Genomic DNA, 23,377 nt, shown 5'->3' on the forward strand with positions numbered 1-23,377 from the left:
ACTATCGCCAACACAACCGCTTTGCACTTCGGGGCCATAATTGTTCTTCTTTCGGCTGCTCCCGTTAGGGGTTGCCACAGCGGATCATCTTCTTCCATATCTTCCTGTCCTCGTCATCTTGCTCTGTCACACCCATCACCTGCATGTCCTCTCTCACCACATCCATAAACCCTCTCTTAGGCCTTTCCCTTCTCCTCTTCCCAGGCAGTTCTATCCTTAGCACCCTTCTCCCAGTATACTCAGCATCTCTCCTCTGCACATGTCCAAACCAACGCAATCTCGCCTCTCTGACTTTGTCACCAAACCATCCCACCTGAGCTGACCCACTAATGTCCTCATTTCTAATCCTGTCCATCCTCATCACACCCAATGCAAATCTTAACATCTTTAACTCTGCCACCGCCATCTCTGTCTCCTGTGCCACTGTCTCCAGCTCTTATAACACAGCTGGTCTCACTACCGTCCTGTAGACCTTCCCTGTCACTCTTGCTGATATCCGTCTGTCACAAATCGCTCCTGACACTCTTCTCCACCCTGCCTGCACTCTCTTCTTCACTTCTCTTCCACAGTCCCCATTACTCTGTACTGTTAATCCCAAGTATTTAAACTCATCCACCTTCGCCAGCTCTACTCCCTCATCCTCACCATTCCTCTGACCTCCCTCTCATTCACACACATGTATTCTGTCTTGTTCCTACTGACCTTCATTCCTCTCCTCTCTTCTCATATCTCCACCACCTCCTCCCTACTATCGCTACAGATCACGATGTCATCAGCAGACATCATAGTACATGGGGACTCCTGTCTAATCTCGTCTGTCAACCTGTCCATCACCATTACAAATAAGAAAGGGCTCAGAGTCGAACCCTGATGTAATCCCACCTCCGTCACTCCTACCGCAGACCTCACCACTGTCGCACTTCCCTTGTACATACCCTGCACAACTCTTACATACTTCTCTGCCACTCCCGACTTCCTCATATAATACCACAGCTCCTCTCAGTCACTCTGTCATTTGCTTTCTTCAGGTCCACAAAGACACAATGCAACTCCTTCTGGCCTTCTCTAAACTTCTCCATCAACATCCTCAGGGCAAACATTGCATCTGTGGTGCTCTTTCTTGGCATGAAATCATCCTGCTGCTCACTAATCATCACCTCACTTCTTAACCGAGCTTCCACTACTCTTTCCCATAACTTCATGCTGTGGCTCATCAATTATATCCCCCTGTAGTTACTGCAGTCCTGCACATCCCCCTTATTCTTAAATATCGGCACCAGTCCACTTCTGCTCCACTCCTCAGGCGTCCTCTCACACAGTTGGAGAATCTGCTGCAGTTGAGAGGGAAACGCCGTGTTACGTTTTCTCTAATGTGGCTCTCCTGTTTGGGGTTAATGGAAAACTTTTCGCAACTTTCTCAATTCACAAAGCGTTTCCCGTTTCATTTACCTCATGATCTCCACGTTGGGGTTGTTTTCTCCTCTGAAGAACTGATTGCTCCGGTCGGTCCTCACCACATCTTTATCTACTGTAAACTGCACGTTCCTCCAAAACATTTTGTGCTCATCCGGAGTCATGGACAACCTGAAAAGCATCAAAAGAAAGGAAGAAACAGATCAATGCAAGCAACGTGCACCACCTTCATAAAAAAACACCACAGGATTAGAGAGACCCCCCGTGATCTAAAATCATTTCAATTCATCTTTCCCTTCATTCAGCAACACTCAATACCCTGGAAAGACAAAGCGGAAACTGGATTAGTAATTTAAATATCCCATTGACAGAAGTTCTCTGCTCCTTTGCTTCCACTCAGGTCATTATTGAGGTGTTTGGAGTCCACCTGTGGTCAAGTCAGATGATTAGGAAAGGCACACGCAGGTCTAGAGAAGATCCCACAGTTGAGTGAAAACCAAGCCATCCGGTGGAAGGAATTGTCAGCAGAGAATAAGAGACAGGATTGTGTCAAGGCCCACATCTGGGAAAGACTACAACCAAATGCCTTCCACATTTAAGGGTCCCAAGACCACATACAAGAAAGGGAAGAACAACCGTGACTCTTAAAAGAGCTCAACAATCAGGGGAGAATGGCCTTGGTAAGAGAGGAGATCAATAACCTAATGGACACTCTGACAGAGTTCAACAGAATCTGAGTGGCAGTCGGAGAAACTTCCAGAAGGAAAATCACCACTGCGAAACTCTAACATTCTGGGTGTTATGGTGGAGTAGACGGAAATCACGTTTGCAAAAAGTCACCTGAAGGACCTTCAGATGGCGAGAAACAAGATTCTCTGGTTTGATGAAACCAAGATTAGCATCGCGTCTGGAGGAAACCAGGCACGGATCATCACCTGCACAAAACCATTTCAATGGGTAATGAAGCATAAGGGTGGCAGCAGCAGACAGGACTGAGGGAAAGCTGAATGGAGCAAAAATACAGATATATCCTTCATGGAAACCCGTTCAGAACGCTCTGGACATCAAACTGTGACAGAGGTTCACCTTCCAAGAGGACAGGGCAAAAAACACGACGCAGGAGTGGCTTAGGGACAACTCTGGGACTGTCCTTGTGTGGCCCAGACACAGGCAGACAGATAGATAGACAGATAGACATGAAGGGCACCATATGATAGATAGATAGATAGATAGATAGATAGATAGATAGATAGATAGATAGATAGATAGATAGATAGATAGATAGATAGATAGATAGATAGATAGATAGATTGAATTTGGTATAGTAGGCAGGATTATATAGATAGATAAACATGAAAGGCACTATATAATACATAGCTAGCCAGATAGATAGATGTGAAAGGCACTATATAAATGACAGACAGATAATCTTCAGATTTAAAGATAAAAGAAACCTGCTGTCTCATCTCACAGGTCTATTTTTCTGTTTGCAGGTTGTAAAGGGTCCCGAGAGATGAGTCCGCTCCCACTCTCTCTTAGGTTAGTGTAAGAACTCGAGCTAAAAATGAAAGCAGACACGGCGGGCTTATCAGCGGCAGAGCCAGCGGGCTGTGTTTCCAGAGTTGCGTCAAGTTGCGTCAGGTCTCATATGTTATTTCTGGCACCAGAGAATATGCAGTGAAAACAAACACACTAATTAAATCTGTTCCCCTGTTGTTAAACGGATTAATGCACTCAGGCCTCACGGCCGCAACTCACACCGTGGAAGAGGTTAAGGACTGAGTTTCCCATTGTGACCCCCCCCACCCCATTTTATGGTTCCCCTTTAAAGTGTTACTTTATTTTGCCCTATTTTTATAATTATGTTTTTTTTTTAGTTTCTGGTTTTAGTATTATTATCTCATCATATCTTAGTGTTACGAAGTACTAAGACAAAATATGAGTTGAGACAAAAGTGCTATGAGATGAAGCCAGAATATCTCGAAATGTACAAAATGTACAAACTGCTCTGATGTTAAAATCCGAACCTTGGACAAAGAGGCTCCTGCGCTGCATTGTAATTTATTAGTGAATCTTTGTGACGCAAATCAAGAAGGAGGCAGCAACCCGTTGTCTATCCATAGTGATTTCTAAAATGGCAAAATGGCACACTTACCAATGAAACAAAATCTAAACTAAAATCTTTACCAAAGAAATAAAATTCAAATTAATATATAATTAACCAAATATCTATCTATCTATCTATCTCTGCCTACTATTCCAAATTCTATCTATCTATTATATAGTGCCTTTCATTTCTATCTCTCTATCTACTATACCAAATTCTATCCATATATCTATCTAATTAGTTTTGTGCCTTTCACGTTTTATAGTGTGGCCTCTATCTGTTTTACACAGTGCTTTTCTCTTTATCATTTAATGCTGATTTATTTATTTTATTCAGTGCCTTTCATATGTCATATGGTCTCTTCTTCCTATTTTTATTGAGTTCCTTCTATTTATCATTATAGAGCCCATTTATCCCTCAGTTTTACTTAGCGCCTTTCTTATCTCTCTACCTATCTAGCCGGTCCTTTGACAGCACATCCTATCTAATCTCTTGACAGAGAAGGTCCATTGTAACCAGCAGCACTAAAGCAGTTACGTCTGGTTGTGAAACAGCCTGGTGGTGCACATAACAGAACAGGCTGTTCTGTACTTGGCTTGTTTTCCCCAAATGTCTACGATTTGTAAACCGTTTGACCTTTGGATACAACATGGAGGAATGGATTTAACTAATTACCTTTTATCCACTTTTCCTTGAAGTTTGTTCTACAGTTGAAGATGTCGGGCTGCTGTGTATCAGATGCAAGGACATTTAAGTCTCTCCTTAATGCTGTGTAAGAAAGTGACAGCTGAAAGGCAGGAAATGATTCTGATGGTCTCAGGCTCCCTGCATTCATGTCAGGATGTAGGAAAACACACACACCACACCACACACACGGCAGAAAACCTCAAGATGGGCTCCAGTGTGTGTGTGGCTGTAACGTGCTAGAGTTCATTCAATCTATTTATTTATTTACTCTAACGTGCCTTTCACCTACAGTATCTATTTCCATATATCATATAGTGCCTTGGCTGTGCCTGTAGCTACATATTTGATATTCTTTCCTTTGTATGTTTTTTATTTTATTCAGTGCCTTTCATGTCATATCTATCTATCTATCTATTGTGGTGGTCGGCTGGGGGTTACGCCCAGTCGCCATGCCTTCCCAGGACCATGAGAGGGCTGCTGCCCCATCTGGTATGGGGGCCACAAGGTTTGAGCACAGAAGCTCAACCCTATCAGGGCCTGTGGCCTCGGATGTCAGCACTTCTGCTACACTCAGAGGTGCTGGCAGAAGGAATACCGGGGACACCAGGGCTTCTAGATGTTCATGCGGCACTTCCGCCACACCAGGAAGTGCTACAGGAAGTCAATCAAGTGGCTGCCTCCCTCTAGTCGACAGCTGCAGTCGGGAGGAAGAGGACAGAGCTCGCTGGAGAGGAGTGGAGGATCTATCTATCTATCTATCTATCTATCCAATCCTGCCTACTATACCAAATTATTTCTATCTATCTATCTATCCCAAATTATTTCTATCTATCTATCTATCCCAAATTATTTCTATCTATCTATCTATCTATCTATACCAAATTATTTCTATCTATCTATCTATCTATCTATCTATCCAATCCTGCCTACTATACCAAATTATTTCTATCTATCTATCTATCTTTCCTACTATACCAAGTAAAAACATAAAAGAGAGGTAAGTAAGTTCTTAATAGGCATTTTCATCTGACAGAATTCTGCAAGTTACAAAGCTTCGTTTTAGACACATAAGACCAACAAGTCCACATTCACCCCAGTTTCACCTGTCAGCCCCCAAGATTCAACTTTCACATATACCATTAGATCAACGACCTCTTTCTCGGTTGTCTGATAATCCGGAAACTCTTTCCATGGGTCCATTTATCGCAATGGAAATCCACGGAGGTGTTTGAGTTTATCTCAGTATGCACCGTGTTAGGATTGAAGAAGCTTTTTAAATGTAAAACCCCCTTGAGCACCACTAATGAAGATCAAACACAACTTCTACACTCAAATACAAACACTCCAGTGTTTCCCTTTTCTTCCTCCACACACACATCTCAGTACCCTTAACAAAGAGACTTCATCCTTGCGCTCTCTCATTTTACCGTTGCGGCAGGCAGGTGGCGCTCCTTCCTTCTCAGATAACCTGGCAGCTCCTTAAGCTTGTGGGGACTCAAAGACAAGACATTTAGCCCCCTTCTCAAAAGCAACACTTAGTTGAGCACTGAAGGTCTTTAAGGTCAACTTGTAAAGCACACTTCTAGACAACTACAACCATAAATGTATTATTGTCTGTGGATAAGCGTCTCATAACATCTTTTTGAAGATTACCAGTCTCCACATATAAACTCAAGTAAGAAAACACTCTACTCTACTCTACTTTTACATTTCCGGCGCCGCATCCGAGTGGCAGCCTTTCCAGCAGCTGCGTGTATGACTTTATCTTTTTACCTTTTTTTCTGTATCTTGTGAATTTCCCCTTGGGATTAATAAAGTATCTATCTATCTATCTATCTATCTATCTATCTATCTATCTATCTAAAAGTAATAAACTGAATTCTCCATAATTTCAAATGCTTATATTGTGTCTCCTATTCATCACCATTTGTTTAAGCTTTAAAGATTTAACGCCTTCACTCCTTCCTCATTGCTCTTACCCCGTACTCCTGGGATCGGTCACCTTGCACATCCCTTGACATTCTCTAGTGCTGTTACGTTCTTCTTAAAATACAGAGACCAGATGTGTACCTTGTGCACGGTACAGCTTAAGGTGAACATCGATAGACCCATTGAATAACAAATATACTTGAATTGTACATGTACCCATTGAGGAACAATCATGGAAACTCTCAATGTATTAGGGATTTCTTAACGTGACAAAACAACACAGGAGACGATAAAATGGGAACAAGAGACAACAGCATAAGACAAGACGAGGTAAGATAAGACGTGACAAGACAAAACACATCAAGAGAATAGAACACAAAATAAAGGATTCTAATATAAGAAAAAATATATAAGACAAGGAAAGATAGGATAGGATAAGATAAGGCGTGATAAAATAATGCATGGTAAGACAACACTAGAGAAGATGAGCAAAGGGACAATGAGACAAGCAGAGGAATATGAAGACAACACGAGATAAGAGGAGACAACACTAGAAAAGATGAAATGAGAAAATGAGTGAAAAGTAAGCAAAAGGAATGTGAAGACAGAAAAAAGGCATAAGATAAGGAAACACTGCACAAGATGAGTAAAGGGAAAAGGATTGTTAAGATGAGACAAGAGAAGGAGAGGAAAGTGATGATAAGACAAGTAAAATGAGCGACAAGATATGCAAAAGGACTGACAGGACAAGACAAGGTCAGGCAAGCTAAGCTAACCTAAGCTAAGACATGACAAGACAAGACCAGGAAAGCCAGGATAAGACAAGACAAGTTAAGGTGAGATGAGATGAGAGACGACAAGATAAGTTGAGGTGAGACAAGATGATAAGATAAGATTAGGCGAGATGAGACGATGAGATAAAGTAAGATGAGATGGGGGTAAGATAAGCTAAGATGAGATGAGATAAGATAAGACAAGATGGGACAAGACAAGACAAGGTCAGGAAAGTCAAGACAAGACAAGGTAAGGTGAGACAAGATACAAGAAGATAAGATTAGGAGAGACAAGATGATAAGATAAGATTAGGCAAGATGAGATGAGAGGGCAAGTTAAGATAAGATAAGATAAGGAAAGTCAGGATGAGACAAGACAAGGTGAGGTGAGATGAGATAAGATAAGGTAAGATGAGACGATAACACATGTTAAGATAAGATTAGGTGAGACGAGATGATGAGCTAAAGCAAGATGAGATGATATGGGATAAGATAAGATATGATGAGATATGATAAGATCAGATACGATAAGGTGAGTTGAAATGAGATGAGATGGTAAGACCAGACAAGATGAGATGAGATAACACAAGACAAGACAAGACCAGGAAAGCCAGGATAAGATACGACAAGGTGAGATGAGACAAGATGAGATATGATTAGCTGAGATGAGACGAGATGAGATGAAATGGGATAAGACAAGACAAGATAAGATGAGACGGGATGAGGTGATGAGAGAAGACAAAACAAGATAAGATAACATTAAAGAATAAACACTGACAATGTTAAGATAAGACAAGATAACACTAGATAGATGAGCACAAGGATGATAAGACAAAGAAAAGAGGTGACAAGATAAGAAAAAGGAAATGTTAAGACAAGAAGAGATGAGGTGAGGCATGCCAAGATAAGACAACATTAGACAAGACGAGTACAAGGATGATAAGACATGACAAGACAAAATAAGAAGAGCTAAAGAGTTTGCTCAAACAAGCAAAAGAATGGCATGGTAAGCGAAAGAAATTTGAAGACAAAACAACATAACATATCATGAGCCCAGGGATGTGAAATTCACTTTGGACTTCTAGTTTCCACTACATCAAGAGAACATACAGCATAAACCTCCCACTAATTTCAAAGTGACATTAAAAAGCATATCAACATTTCAATGCCATGTAAACCTAACAAAGCTCCAGATACATAAACACATTCAGTAAAGCACTTAATCCTCTTTCAGGTGGCACATCTATGCCCAGAATGATGCCTGTTTAGGTTTACTAATTAGCAGAACCCACCAAAATATCTTTGAGCACATGGAAAGTAAACTAAAGTACCCAGAAAGACACTATAAAAACAAACCAACAGCGAGGAGCATACAGACTCCATGAAGTCAATGACTTGGCATGGGACTCAAAGCCAGCACACTGAATGTGGGGGGCAGCAGGTCTAACCGCAGTGTCACTGTGCCAACCCAAGCATTTTGACCCCCAGCAAGCCATGACATTTTCTGTTTACCTTTATTCTATGTTAATTAGTGTTCCCTTATTTAAATTCGTATTTATTTTGTCTTTTTTCTCTTTCTTCATCATGTAAAGCACTTTGAGCTGCATTGTTTGTATGAAAATGTGCGACAGAAATAATGTCAAATGTTGTTGTAGTAAAGCTTGCCATTCTCATGAATCTAGAATTCTGGACTCTGCCATTCCCTCAGTCTTTCTGGTTGTTTCTTTCCAGTACTTATAAGACGTGAACATTTCTCTTTCATTTCAGTTTCCTGCCCCTGGTCTTTTTCACGGGCATGACCAGGATGCGGGTGGCAGCACAGAGTCAGGCTGCACTGTACTTTTTCTAGCCAAGTAATTCAAGACTGCGGCCACTTTTTCAGATGACACAGAAAAAAAAAAGCCTGTTAACCACAGATGAAGTGTAATGTAATGCACAGCGGGGTCCCATGGTACACGAATGCACCCACCACGTATGCATCTGCTAATAAGTAGATGACTTCCCCTCCACTCACACCCATCGTTGCATGAAAGGGCCGAGTCTGCCCACCCAGCGTCATCTTTTTAAAGCTTTCTTCTCAAGTGAAGAGAGGCGATTGTCTAACAAGTGTCTTTTATACTTCATTAACGATCTCTCTTGCTGTGCTACTACCCACAACATCACCCCACAAAGCCCCCTTGAGCATTTCTGCTTCTCACCCACCATCACAACTCCATCTTGTAGTCTCTCATCATCATTTCTATTTCGAAATCCCCGGGACATGGAGTGTGGCTTCATAACCCGCATCCATTTTTGAAGTCAGTCCCAGAGGCCTTCAATTAATTGATGAGTCAGATGCTTCATCATCGTCTTCACTTGACACTGAACTGGACAATGGGCTACACGGGACCCATCTGTACCAAAGGTGATATACAAATTGGAGCTGGCCAGTGCCTCTGAGCCTAAAGTTGAGTTATGGCTTTGGAGGGTTAGGGTAGAAAACTAAGCTTACCTCGGACAGCCTCCGTCCACGTGGAGTGTGAGAATCACCTGGAGTTATAGCTGTGCTACAACGTCATACGAAAAGAAAAACAGGGTCTCCACCAACGCTGGGGAAAGTCCAGAGAAGAGCGACTAGGATAATTCCAGGACTGAACATCAGCCAGTCTCTACTACCTTTTGGACAAGCTGCAAGCTTGAGAGATGTCACAGGGCGAGTGAAGATGATCAGAAGGACATGAAGGCTACCCCTTGAAGTCTGACGGTACCCAACAGTACTGGAGTTTCTACACAGAGTATCAGTACCTTTTCCTAGCGTACCAGTGAATCTTTACTTAAACGGCTCCATCACTACATCTTCAGGTTGGCCAAGCCCCTTCCCTCAGTGGTTACAATGCATGTAATTTATGGGAAGAAGAATTCAACAGTTTTTAAGCTGACACCACTACCTCCTGGATGGAGTTATATAAATGTAAATAACCTTCACACTACCTGCTTGTTTTTCTTTGTTTCCCTCAATTCAGCTAGGTGGGATCTGCACGCTAATTCAAGTCTAAGAGTCCTTTCCTTTCTAAGCCCCCGTGATTTTCATGATCACACCCGTCAGAACTCAATAGATTCTGTTTTCTGATTTTTGATATCTTTTCAGGCCTGCAGGTGGCAAACTTCTGTCTATAAATTGTATGTGGCTGAGATGGAATCAGAGATCAGTATGGCTGGTAGAGAATAACAAAGCCCAGTGTGTTATAAAGCTTAAGTATCACCTCTTGTGACTTGTACTCCACACATCAAGGCGCTATATAACCTATGTTACATTCTGTAAGTCTTCTTAACGTTGGTAGCATAGAGTCCTAAGACTCCTAAGTCCTTCTCATAAGGTGGACTTTCGATTTTCAGACCTCCAATTGTGAAGTAAAACCTAACAAGACCTAAACTTAATGCAAGTGCTAGGCTCAGCTCTTTTAATCTTTCTTCATAACTCATCCCCTGTAGCACTGGAGTCAGCCTCGTTGCTCTTCTTTGGACTTCCTCTAGTGCTGTCATGTCCTTTTTATATCCTGGAGACCAAAACTGCCCACAGGACTCCAGATGAGGCCTCACCAGTGCGTTATAAAGCTTAAGCAGAACCTCCTGTGACTTGTACTCCACGCGTCAAGGCGCTATATAACCTGACATTCTGTAAGTCTTGTTAATGGCCTCTGAACACTGTCGGGATATTGATAGCATAGAGTCCACTACGACTCCTAGGTCCTTCTCATAAGGTGGACTTCTGACTTTCAGACCTCCAATTGCGAAGTAAAACCCAACAAGACGTAAACTTAATGCAAGTGTTAGGCTCAGCTCTTTTAATCTCATGCCCTGTAGCCCTGGAATCAGTTGGTTGCTATTCTCTGGACCTTTTTCTAGTGCTGCTATGTCCTTTGTGCACACAGGACTCCAGATGAGGCCTCACCAGTGTGTTATAAAGCTTGAGCAGAACCTCCTGTGACTTGTACTCCATGCGTCAAGGCGCTATATAACCTGACATTCTGTAAGTCTTGTTAATGGCTTCTGGACATTGATGGTGTCGAGTCCACTGAGACTCCTAATCCTAAGGGGTACAAAACATGGCAGGCTTCAATATCTCCATCTCTTACCTTCTTTGCTCGATCTCCTCGTACTCCAAACGCTTCTGCACTCTCAGCGATTCTCGCTCCTTTGACGTCGATTCACAGTTGTAGTAGCGAAGGAGGAAGGGCCACACTTCTCCACGAATGGACGGATCTATGCCACCAAAGAAAATCGCCTACCAAGACAGAGCAAACATCTGATCAGAGCCTGTGTTATAACATAGTACTAGCAGTGAAGGATGATGTGACCAGACAGAACATCTTTGATAAAAAAAATAATAATAATAATAACTGATTTTATTCTACCGAAGATCAAAGTTTGAGCATAAAATAGTGAAGTTTACCGGTACCCACCGGTAGTGGAGTTTCTACACAGAGTAGTGGCACCTTTTCCTACCGTACCAGTGAGTCTTTACCTAGACGGCTCCATCACTGCATCTTCAGGTTGGCCAAGCCCCCCTATAGTGATTACAATGCATGTCATTTATGGGAAGAAGAATTCTACAGTTTTTGAGCTGGAGTCACTACCTCCTGGATGGACATTCTGTCCCATTGTCTTACCCTAATAATAATAATCATTCTTTACATTTATATAGCGCCTTTCTCAATACTCAGAGCACTTTGGTGAGGGGGGAGCCACCAAAAACCACCACTAATGTGCAGCATCCACCTGGATGATGGCGACGGCAGCCATTTCTGCTCCAGTAGGCTCACCACACTTAGCTGTTAGGTGGTACAGAGATAAAGAGCCAATTAGAGACCATGAATGAATGACTAGGCCATGGGGTGCAAATTAGCCAGGACATCGGGATACCCCTACTCTTTACAAAGGATGCCCAGGGATTGTTAACAATCACAAAGAGACAGGACCTCGGTTTTATATCTCATTCCGTAGGATGGCGCTATTTTTACAGCACAGTGTCCCCGTCACTGTCCTGGGGCATTGGGATCCACATTCAAACCACAGGGCAAGCGCCCCCTGCTGGCCTCACCAACACCTCTTCAAGCAGCACCCCAAGCTTTTTCCTAGATGATCTCCCATCCAAGTACTGGTCGGGCCCAAACAGGCTTACTCTACCACAAACCGTGCAATAATAACGATTTATAAGAAACATACGGACCCTCAATCCTAAAATAAATGGGGTTCATAAACTGCAAGCTGTACTCTTCCAATTTGACAACACATTCTTTTGTTATTGTCATGCCAAATAAAAAACAGCCTCACAGTGACCACATTAGTGAAGTATCATCTTTCACAAGTTTGTCGTTTGTCGGCAGCCATTTCTCTTTTGCTCTTGTTCCTATGAGCCTTCATGTCTGCTCAACTGTCCATCTTAAGCGCCCTCTGTGATGTGCCTGACACTCAGCAGATGTCGCCGCTCTTCTTATACCTTCTTCTTGTTACAGAGTTTTTTGTCATGTCAACAAACGCAATACTGTTTATGATTTCTGAACACGTATGTCCCACACCCAGTGGAATTATCAGTTATAATCCCCTCTGATACATTTTAGAACATTTAAAAGGTATTTGAACATTATAAGCCTGTTCCCCATTTATCTGAGGCCTGGGCAGGCCAGCAGCCTGCTTGTGGATTTGGCAGGTCAGGCTGCTTTTGGTGAAACTTTCTCTGGGCAGGCGAGGGCAGAGGTCCTGACCTGTCTCATGGTTGCTTTTTAAAACCTCACACCATTTTGTGGGCTGCTCCATTACAACAATGTGATTGCAACATTTACATTTATAGGAGATGATGGCAGTGAATGTGTCCCCAGGTGAGCCATTTAAGTGAAAAAAGGGGACATAAATATCTGCATATTAAATTGAAATGAAGAGAATCCAACCCATCAATTTTATGCAACAGACACAAAGCCTTGGTTGGGTTCCACTCACACTTAGGCGCAATACACAACAATTTAGTATCACAAGTTCTGCTCAAACTCACGTCACTGCAATGTGAGAGAAAGCCGGAAGCCCCCCACTTTACACCGAGAGCTGGCTGGCCTGACGCTGAGGCTCTGCTGCCTCTTATGAAAATTGCATTTCATTAATTATAAAAAAAATAAATAACTAGGAGTCCCAAGTACTCTACATTTCAAAGAACATTGTCCCAAACACTTCCAATAATGTCCACTAGAGGGGGATATCATCCTCAAACCCCAGCTTGTAATAAGGGCAAGTATTGGCTCTCTAAAAAATAAAAGATTTATTCCTTATATGCTTCCACTGGTAAATCTCATTAGGAAACATAATGTTAATTTTCACTCGTAAGCAGATGACACCCAGTTCTACTTTTCTTTTAGATCAAATGAAGTTTCTCCGATGTTGTCTTTAATTAGTTGTGTTAGTGAATTAAAGGAGTGGATGGATGAGAACTACTTGTCTTTCAACACCAGAGATGTTAATTATTGGAGGGGGTGACGCTGATCACAACAATATTTTGTCATCATTTAACTCAGTTGGAATCGCCATTCATTTTACTGAATCAGCCCGCAATCTCGGAGTTCTCTTTGACTCTAGCATGTCATTTAAAGTGCATATCACTTTCTTTCATCTTAAAAATGTTGGGAAATTAAGGCCTTTTCTAAATAAACAGGATTGTGAGAAATTAATTCATGTATTTATTTCTAGTAAGGCTGACTACTGCAATGCGGTGTTCACTGGATGTTCAAACCGTTCTTTATACAGCCTCCAGTTAATCCAAAATGCTGCTGCAAGAATTATTACAAGAACAAAAAAATACGAACACATCACTCCAGTTCTTAAATCCTTACACTGGCTCCCGGTTAAGTTTAGGGCAGATTTCAAAATCCTCCTTTTAACATATACAGTGATCCCTCGCTATATCAAGGCGACACCAAGGCCACTCCATCGCTGGATTTTAAATATAAGCATATCTAAATATATATCACGGATTTTTCGCTGGTTCGCGGCTTTCTGCGGACAATGGGTCTTTTAATTTATGGTACACACTTCCTCAGTTTGTTTGCCCAGTTGATTTCATACAAGGGACGCTATTGGCGGATGGCTTAGAAGCTACCCAATCAGAGCATGTATTACGTATTAACTAAAACTCCTCAATGATATACGATGTGCTTCCCGCGTGGTGCTTGATTGTTTGCTTGTCTCTGTCTCTCTCTCACTCTCTCTGACATTCTCTTCACCTGACGGAGGGGCTGTGAGCAGAGGGGCTGTTTGCCTAGCGGATACGGACGCTCCTCTAAAAAATGCCGCGTTATCGCGGTGCTTCGGCATACTTAAAAGCACGTATTGATTTTTTGATTGTTTGCTTTTCTTAGCCAGCGCTCTCTCTCTATGAAATTCTCTGCTCCTGACGCGTGCACTCCTTTGAAGAGAAGATATGTTTGCATTTATTTTAATTGTGAGAAAGAACTGTCATCTCTGTCTTGTCATGGAGCCCAGTTTAAACTTTTGACTAAAGGGTGTTATTTTATGTCTAGAGGGCTCTAATAATGTTAACAGTGTGGGAGAGTTTATAAGGGCTTAAAATATATACAAATAACCATACAAACATATGGTTTCTACTTTGCGGATTTTCATCTATCGCGGGGGGTTCTGGAACGCAACCCTCGCGATCGAGGAGGGATTATTGTAAAGCCTTAAATGGCCAAGGTCTGGTTTACTTGTCTGAAGTTATCATGAGTTACAAACCTGAGCGCACATTAAGATCTCCAGATGCCGGTCTGCTTATAATTCCAAGGATTAATAAAATAACAGTGGGAGGTCGAGCTTTTAGTTACAGGGCCCCTAAACAGTTTGTAGTGGTCTGCCTGCTACTATAAGAGATGCCCCTTCGTCTCAGCTAATTTTTTAAAGACTCCCGACTTCAGTTTAGCACACCCTGACTAGAGCTGCTGATTAACTGTTCAGACTGCATCTCTGTTGTCAGTCATTAGCACTAAAACATAAGTCATATGACAGTTAGAATTTGTTACTAGCCCTCACCTATTCTGTTTCTCTTCTCGGTACTCAAAGGTGCCACGGCCCACCTGCCAAGCTGTTCTGCCTGCCTAAGGTGTTTCCATAGCAGGCATTAGCTCTCCGAAAATGTGTTATTTTGAAATTGCGGCATGTTAGGTAACCGAAAAATATAGAAATATGACAGAAAAGGCGAGATCCCTCCCACCGTGATTACGGCGGTACAACAAAAAAAATCACATGAGAGAAACCGATATACTTTAGCTTACTTTACTGACGGTTTTACGCGGTTACAGACGGGAAGCTTATGACAGACTCTATCGAGGTGTGGGAGTCTTGATCAACGCAGTCTGCCATATTTCGTCACCACGCGAAAGGATTTTCCGGACGCATGACATGCTCTTCCGCCCGACAGCTTCAAAGTGTATTGGCATTAGGTCCATCCTTATATACTGTCTTGTCCACGTGCTGGTCCTCTCTGGTCTCCAAACAAGGACAGGAAAGGCTCAACTCCACCTCCAAAAAATACAGGAATAGCACAATGCCTACTTGCAGTTCTCGTTCTCCCAACAAGGAAAGAAGATTTTGTGCTGCCAGAGGACAGACGTGTACTGTTCTGTCTTTTAGGCTGACTATACAATCCTATCTAATCCAATGCTTGGTTGGCGATTCTAAATGCTGAGCCCCTGTGTACCATACTTGGTCTGCCTGTATAGCAGTGGGCACAGAGACAGTGCCATTAAATTAATATTATAACAAACATATTATAACATAAGGTAAAGTCATCCCTGATGGAGGATCACAGGAATCGCCGGGTAGATGGAGTCCTTTCATCGGAATGGCCGTCTCAGCTGTGGAATGGTCAAATGGGGGAGGCAGCTTGATGGCCGAGGTCTCCAGGACTCTAAACAAATCCAAATCATATTATGGGTTATCATCTACTGTTAAATTCTGCTCTGTACTTGTACTATTTTTATTTTTATACTGTATTGAGGATTTGTTCTGTTCTGTTCTGTGTATTGTATTGACCCCCCCACTGCACGCCCAACCAACCCGGTAAGGGGTCTCTTTTTGAACTGCCTTTCCCAAGGTTTCCTCCATTTTTTTTCCCCAACAAGGGTTTTCTTAGAGAGGCAGGGCCTGTTAAAGCCCATTGTGGCACTTCTTGTGTGATTTTGGGCTCCACAAAAATAAATTGTATTGTATTCTCGCAAAATGTATTTCAAAAAATGGAAGCTCCATGCAGCCCAAGAAGCAAAGGGATTGCCCCCAAAACCACAAAAGGCGTTCCCCAATACAATAATCCAGACACGTAATCCAACACCAAGCATTACATTCCAAAAAAAATACCAAAAGACACAAGCAGAGCAAAAACACAAGCAATTCACCAACTCCAAAGCACATTCACAATGGACCACCAGGAGCTGTGGGAGACCCTCATTGGTTTATAGGGTGGGGCGGAATTCATGCCGGTGATTGACCGCTAGGAGAACTACAGAATAAGCACATGGGCAGAACAATAAGAACAATGCACATAATCAACATGAAGAGACGTAAAACATGAATGTGAACCACCAGCCATGGGAGGCTGAGACGTGCGTGGCGCTGACAAAGCAAGAACTGTTTTCGTACAAAACAGCATGAGTAAGATTTCCTTTCGAGTACCAAAATACTTTTCACTTGCAGTTCGTTATTTCAAATTTGACGCTTCCATCGACCGACAACGACTCCACCCAAAGCAGGAGACGCTTCCTCTTTTCTGCTCCCGTTTTAGTAACCCGTCACACTGGTCGAGTAACCGTCCCATTACTTTACTTCCTTTTTCTTTTCTTTTTTTTATTTTTATTTGTACAACTCTGACTCTGTTTCAAGTGAGTGAGTGGCTACTTTATTAGGCACACTTACCCACGAAGTCAGGAAAAACCCATTAGCCTGAACAAGAAAAATGAGATTGAAGCCACATAGTCATGTAGGGGTATTGCACATTGTGGACCACCAGGGCACGATTAGCCGCCCTAACCCGACACAGACAGGCAGACACGAGTTTGCCACACACCGTTTATTTACCAGCACACAATGCTCAGTCCCTTCTCTCTCTTTCTTCCTTCTCCGTTTCTTAGCCGCCTCTACTCCTCTCCCACCAAGCAGCTTTGTCTTCCTCCCTCCCGACTCCGGCTCTCCGACTGGATTGAGGCGGCTCCTTTTATTCCGGTCCCGGGAGTGTTCCAGGTGGCTCATCAGTATTATCTGGAATCACTCCCAGGTCCACTAAAGGGCTCTGCAGCTCCCCCTGGTGGCTAAGGAAACCCAACAGGGCTGCACCAAACTCCAGCTCCCAGCATGCCCTGCGGGAATCCGTGGTGCAACAGCCACACATCCACTACCTGCCCTCTAGCGTCCCGGGGGAGGTATTGCCTCACCGACACACTCTCCCTCTGTCCTTCCATCCAGGTGGCGTCCCGGCAGGGTAATGGCCGAGGTCGCCCGTCACATCATAAACTGCTTTGGCGTGCTTTCCATATTAAAAATGTAGCATCAGTCTTAGAAGTAGTAATGAAGGGTCAGTAAGTATAGTCTACGCATATCAGGAAAGCAGATAAAGCACAAGAAGGTTCTGGGTGACGGTTCAAGAAGTGGCAGATGTCACACACATACAGGAACTCAGGAAGCACTGGAAAGTTTTGAAAGGAACAAGAAGAGAGTGAAAGGAGACTTTTATTGTGGGGTTATGTAAGCTGGCTATTCTGCTTGCTGAAAACACCTCATGCCTTCTAACCAATCGGAGTAGATATTCAGCCAACGAACCAATCAGGGTATGATATGTAAGTACTGTGATGTAAATTCAACTGTTTATAAATGTAGACCTCCATCTTCACTCTCTGCCCAGGGCACTGTCCCTGAGTAGATTTGTGGTAACAGAATGCTCCTTCTTCAAGCATTTGCTTGAATGACCCAATGAACAAGTGTCCTCCTGCCAGGTCCCTAACTCAAAGAGGTCCTCGTGGAGGACAAGATTTCTTTCTTTAGTATACTTCCAGTTTATTTGTTCCACACAAGGCACATCCAGTAAAAGGCATAATAGAAAGTGCAGGAGGGGAGCGTCAGCCTGGGACGACTCCATGGTGTCCCAGTGGCTGGTGCTGGTGAACCGAGCAGCAACTTCAATGTCATGCTACTGCTGCCCGGTTGGACTGACTGGCATGGCTAAGGAAGGGCACATTCCTCCAGTGACTGTGAGACCAATCAGTCCATTGTAGTGATGAAGAAGCCCATCCTGTCTGAATTTCACTCGTCCCACTTTCTCTTTTGCAACTCTGTTATTTTGTTGCCTCTCTTTATGTTCTGAATTTGTTAATTGGCTTTCTTTTGGGTTTTTTTTGCCTTAATTTAATCTCCCCTCTATTAATCCTTTCCCCTTTGTCCCATGCAAATTATGTTTTGAGGTGTATTGATAAGTGGGAGGGGCAAAATCAGCTGTCCACTGATTCGTGAACAATTCATTCCTATCGGACGACGGTTTTCATGCAAATTGATTGGCAAGCACGAACAAACCGGTTCAGCAGAGTTCAGCAGCAGTCTATCACGACATCAGCGACTTTCATTTTGCAGGTTTATAGCACATGTGCAAGAACCGCCTATCTGATTCACGATTCTCACATACTTCCGATTCTTTTGGGGTCGAACAGAATCATCACCAGAGAACAAGAACTCTCAGCGACCATCAACTCGTTCGTCATACAAGGTAAACATGGCAATGGCAACTTTATATTCGAGTGCATCTCATTTGTTTGTTTTGTTATCGGAATTGCTTTAAACAAAATATATCTTTCTGTCCCTTTATAGATTTAACAAATTAGTCACACATAATTAAAACGCATCTATACTAATGAAAGGCAAAGCCCTCACTCACTCATCACTAATTCTCCAACTTCCCGTGTAGGTAGAAGGCTGAAATTTGGCAGGCTCATTCCTAACAGCTTACTAACAAAAGTTAAGCAGGTTTCATTTCGAAATTCTACGCGTAACGGTCGACAACGTCCGCCATGTTGAACTTTCTTATTTATGGCCCCATCTTCACAAAATTTGGTAAGCGGCTTCCCTGCGCTAACCGAAACCAATGTACGTACTTATTTCGATGGTATGACGTCACTGTCAGCCGCCATATTGAACTTTCCAACGGTCTTTGTTACTTATGGGCCCATCTTCAAGAAATTTGGTAAGCGGGTTCCCAACGCTAACTGAATCCTACTTACGTACATATATACGTCCATAGCCTGCAGCTCGGTCACTGTGTGAGGCGGTGTTGGGTCCCCCATCCCAACGCTTCCCACATTGTTGGCTGCCTGCTTATATAAGGCCGTCCGTTGCTCCGGTCTCTACATTCCCTTTCTTGCTTCACCATGGGATTCATGTCTCCCTGCTGATAAATGCAGCCTTTTTATTTAATCCACGGCTTCTCCGCTGTTTTATTGTTCGTTTATTACGATTATAGTTATTGTGTAGGTATTTTAGACTTACTTTACATTGTTCAGGTACCCATTTCCTTTATCGTTCCAACCGTACCCCCATTAACATGTCTATCGAGGTGATCACCATTAATCAAAGAACTGTCACTTACCGAGTGGTTTCCATGCCCGGAGATGGCACCTACCTTTTCCATTCTCTGTGTTACATATTGCACGGCCATATCAGGCTCACTCTTGATATCCGGAGGAACATTGTGTCTTATGTATTGAATGACTGGACAGGTTCAAGGTGTGGACTGATGACGGTACAGGAGATCATTATACTACACAGGAGCACTAGAAGAGTGAAATGCTTAAGCACTTCACCTATGGATCTGCATGCGAGTTGATGGCTGCCGCTGAATTGTTCGGTTGTCGCTTTCAAGTGTACCAAAATGACCAAATATTTTACACCTTTCGACAACTGCCAATGCCTCTTGAACATCTTAGATTCACAGGTGACTATTTGAGTAGTGGACTCTTTGATGTTTATGAATGTTTAAACTCTCAAAAGCTGGATGTGAAGTTATCGATGAAACCGGTTGTATACTTACAACGCTTGACAGATGCTGAATGTCTCTTCAACACAAGTCCTACAAATACTGTCGTCATTGAAACAAACCATGAAACTCAAACCGATTATGACAGCAGCAATCCAAGCTGTGAGATTTGAAACAAGATTACTTTTCACATGGCCGACTGTATGTTGCATGCTCAAGAGTAAGCTCAGCGCACAGCTTGGTCATATTACAACCAGAGGGCCGAACTCACAATGTGGTATACAAAGAGATCCATAACAAATAATTATTGGTATATTTTCCCACAGTTTAAAAAGGTTTAATTTTCTTCTTAATAAAAATTTTAATAGTACTTCGCTGTAAGCGGGTATTTTGCTAATATAAAAATATTCTGATTTCTTAAAAGTATTTCCTTTCATAGCTTTATTTTAATACACTTTTTGATTGTGCCAGACATGTGTCATTCTTTCAATTAAATCATTACCCAAGAACGAGCCTCACAATTCTTTTTATTTGATTCGCTCATTGAATCATTACCGGAAAACGAGTCTCACAATTTTTGCATATTCGATTCGCTCAATGAATCATTACCCAAGAACGAGTCTCACGATTCCTGTTCATTTAATTCACTACTAGATCATTACTCAAGAATGAGCCTCATAATTCTTTTTATTTGATTTGATCATTGAATCATTAGCGGAAAAGAGTCTCATGATTTTTGCATATTCGATTCGCTCATTGAATCATTACCCAAGAACGAGTCTCACGATTCCTGTTCATTTAACTCACTAATAGATCATTAGTGATCACATAATAGATCACGTAACGTCAGAGCTGGTTAGCCTCCAAGTCATCTGAAATGTAGAGGGAGGAAGAGAAGAGACGTTATTAGTCTGGTGTATTAGTCTGGCGCTGCTGGTTTGGTGCCTGTGCCCCCGTTTTGCTGTTCACTTTGACATTCATTTTCCTCTGTTTCGGTATTTTGACGTGTGATTTACCTAATGGGACTCAATAACTGTGGATAACCTTTTTTTAGGTCACTCTTTTGAGATTTTCTTTGTAATAAATCTTTCATTTTGTAAAGATTCTTGAGAACTTGTCTCTCACCCTAGCCGGAGTTTTTTCAGGACACCATGAGATTTGCTTATTTTATTTATGCAGTTTTTTTTTGTGTTTATTTATTCATTTCAACTTAATATTTATTTCTTATTTCAGGCCTAGTTGGGCCTTAAGCCTCCCATTTTCCTGAGTCAGCCTTGCCAGAGATGTGACCAGTTTGGTAGGAGAAGAGCATGTGGCCATGATATCTCTGCCAATGGGCTGCTACCCTCTAAAACACACGTAGCTCTGAACTCTCTCTCTCAAAAACATTAAACGTTACTCCTTAACAATCTCTAGATGATAATGTCTGCTGAACAAACGGGTATTGCTAGATGAGCAGAGGGAAAGGTGCGCTCCAACACGTGGTGCGAGGTAGACCGACTCAAACGGAGGCTGACGCATGACTGAGGAGGGCTCCACAGCCTCTGTCTCGGATTTGCATGAATAATTCACTACCGCAAGTGAACTATGGTACTTAGTGCCGTTAGAGAAGTCGCAAAATCAACCAGAATGTTCAAGAAAATTCTAGAAAAAAACCCGATCTAAATCCGTTAAGTTGTTCTCTCGTGAAAAGCGAACAGACAGGCGTTGGATTTTATATATAAAAGCCGTTCACTGCGGCTTTGTCCGCGTAGTAATGAAACAGGACAGTGAGGAGGGCCCTGCCCAGCTCCCCACTCCTGACGTCACTCTTTCCTCTCCTCTCCCTGACAGACAGAGAGACAGACAGACGTTGGATTTTATACATAGATAGATATATAGGACTAACGCCGAATGACTGTGACCACAAACACTGAGTAAGAGAAAAATGTGAAGTATTTCAATTGGTTTCACTGACTGCATAGGTAATGCCATGAGAAAATTCCAAAAAAATAAAATAAAATTAGAAAACAGGCTTTCGCCACAAAGGAAAACAGGCACCCAGTGCCGCCGTTCTGAACGCACGTTTCATGCCGGTGGTGCGGCAATTTGCATTGTAAAAGTGGAAGCTTCAAAGAACCTTCTGTCATGGGAGCACACATCCCAGCGAGGTTTATTTGAGTTTCCAACACTGAATTATTGCGAGGCCAACAGCCCCGATTTATAATATTTATGCAAAAATAATATTTAGAAAAAGTGGGCACGTTAAAAAAAAAAAAAAGAAGAAAAAACAAACCAAGTGTTATGTCTCGGCAGACAACAAAGGCATTAGCAGCTCGTGTTTTGCAGAGTGCCAGCCCAACAAAGACGCCAAGACCACCCTGCTTATTATACATGGCATGGGAACATTTTAGAGGAGACAAAAAGTCCTTCCACCAAAGGATGGGCACTTGCTACTTCAGATCTCAATGCTCACCTGTGCCTGCTGGCAAGTCCTCACACGGCGTCTCACACACAAACGTGCGCCCAGGAGACCACTTAATGGCTCATCAAATGGGAGTTCTACCCCGAGTCGAGAGGTGGCGCTGTTCCCTAAGGCTTCTCCTCCTTTCTCCTCAATCGATCTGATGAGCAGCAATAGCAGTGATGTCACTTCCTCGTTACGACCCACTGACTCCGCCTCTTCTGCCTTGGCTTCCTCTTAAGGGGCAGTCGCATCAGAAAAGATGTCTCCTGCGACCAGCAGCAAGTAGGCAGGTGAAACGGTACGCGAATTTGGGGTATCGGCGGACCAAAGAGCCTCTACTCACTATTCATGGAGTGGATGTAGAGATGGTCCACTTCTACAAGTACTTGGGGTCCATTTTAATGACATGTGGGTCTGGTTTGGGAATTTAGAGGAACGATAGAAGAAAGGGCAGAGCAGCCTATTCTTCCTTAGGTGATGGTGCCCCTTTGATGTGAGTAGTGACACCATTGACATCTTCTACAACTCTGTGATGGCCAGGCTGGTCACATCACTTCAAGAATCAACAAACTTATTAAAGGGGCAGGCACAGATATGGGGCACACTCTGGACCCCCTGGATGTAGCAGAGGAGGAGTGGATTAAAACAAACCTGAGTGGCATTATGAGCAACACTGCACATCCTCTCTGTGACCCAACAACACTGACTCTCAGTCAACGGATCATTCAGCAGAAGTGGGCCAAGAGACACAACAGGGGGCTCCTTTATACCAACAGCAATACACTTGTGTAGTGTCTCACTGCGTCTGGAAGTCAGAAAATGTCTTTCTTTTTATTTATTTTGCTTTATAATCATTCTGGCGTGTGTTCAGACCATAGTGTCTGTGTCAATTTACAGTATTTGTCAATCTATTTATGTAATTATTTATTTAAAGAGCTTCTGTAAAAAGCCACATTTCTTATCGGGGGCAAATAAAGTGCTTTTCACATCTATCG

At 42.7% G+C, this 23,377-nt stretch overlaps 1 protein-coding gene across 1 annotated transcript in view; it reads right to left on the reverse strand.

Moving 5' to 3' along the window:
* The window catches only part of tbc1d16 (TBC1 domain family, member 16), a 162,124-nt gene that overhangs the window by 46,414 nt on the left and 92,333 nt on the right, over positions 1-23,377 (reverse strand). Inside the window, exons 7-8 of the mRNA XM_039740410.1 lie at positions 11,025-11,173; positions 1,450-1,584 (exon numbers count right to left, since the gene is read on the reverse strand). Of these exons, the coding sequence (XP_039596344.1) occupies positions 1,450-1,584; positions 11,025-11,173 (284 nt within the window). The remainder of the gene's footprint in view (positions 1-1,449; positions 1,585-11,024; positions 11,174-23,377) is intronic.

The sequence above is a fragment of the Polypterus senegalus genome, chromosome 17, assembly GCF_016835505.1.
Source record: "Polypterus senegalus isolate Bchr_013 chromosome 17, ASM1683550v1, whole genome shotgun sequence".
In the NCBI taxonomy this organism is placed as follows: Eukaryota; Metazoa; Chordata; class Cladistia; order Polypteriformes; family Polypteridae; genus Polypterus; species Polypterus senegalus.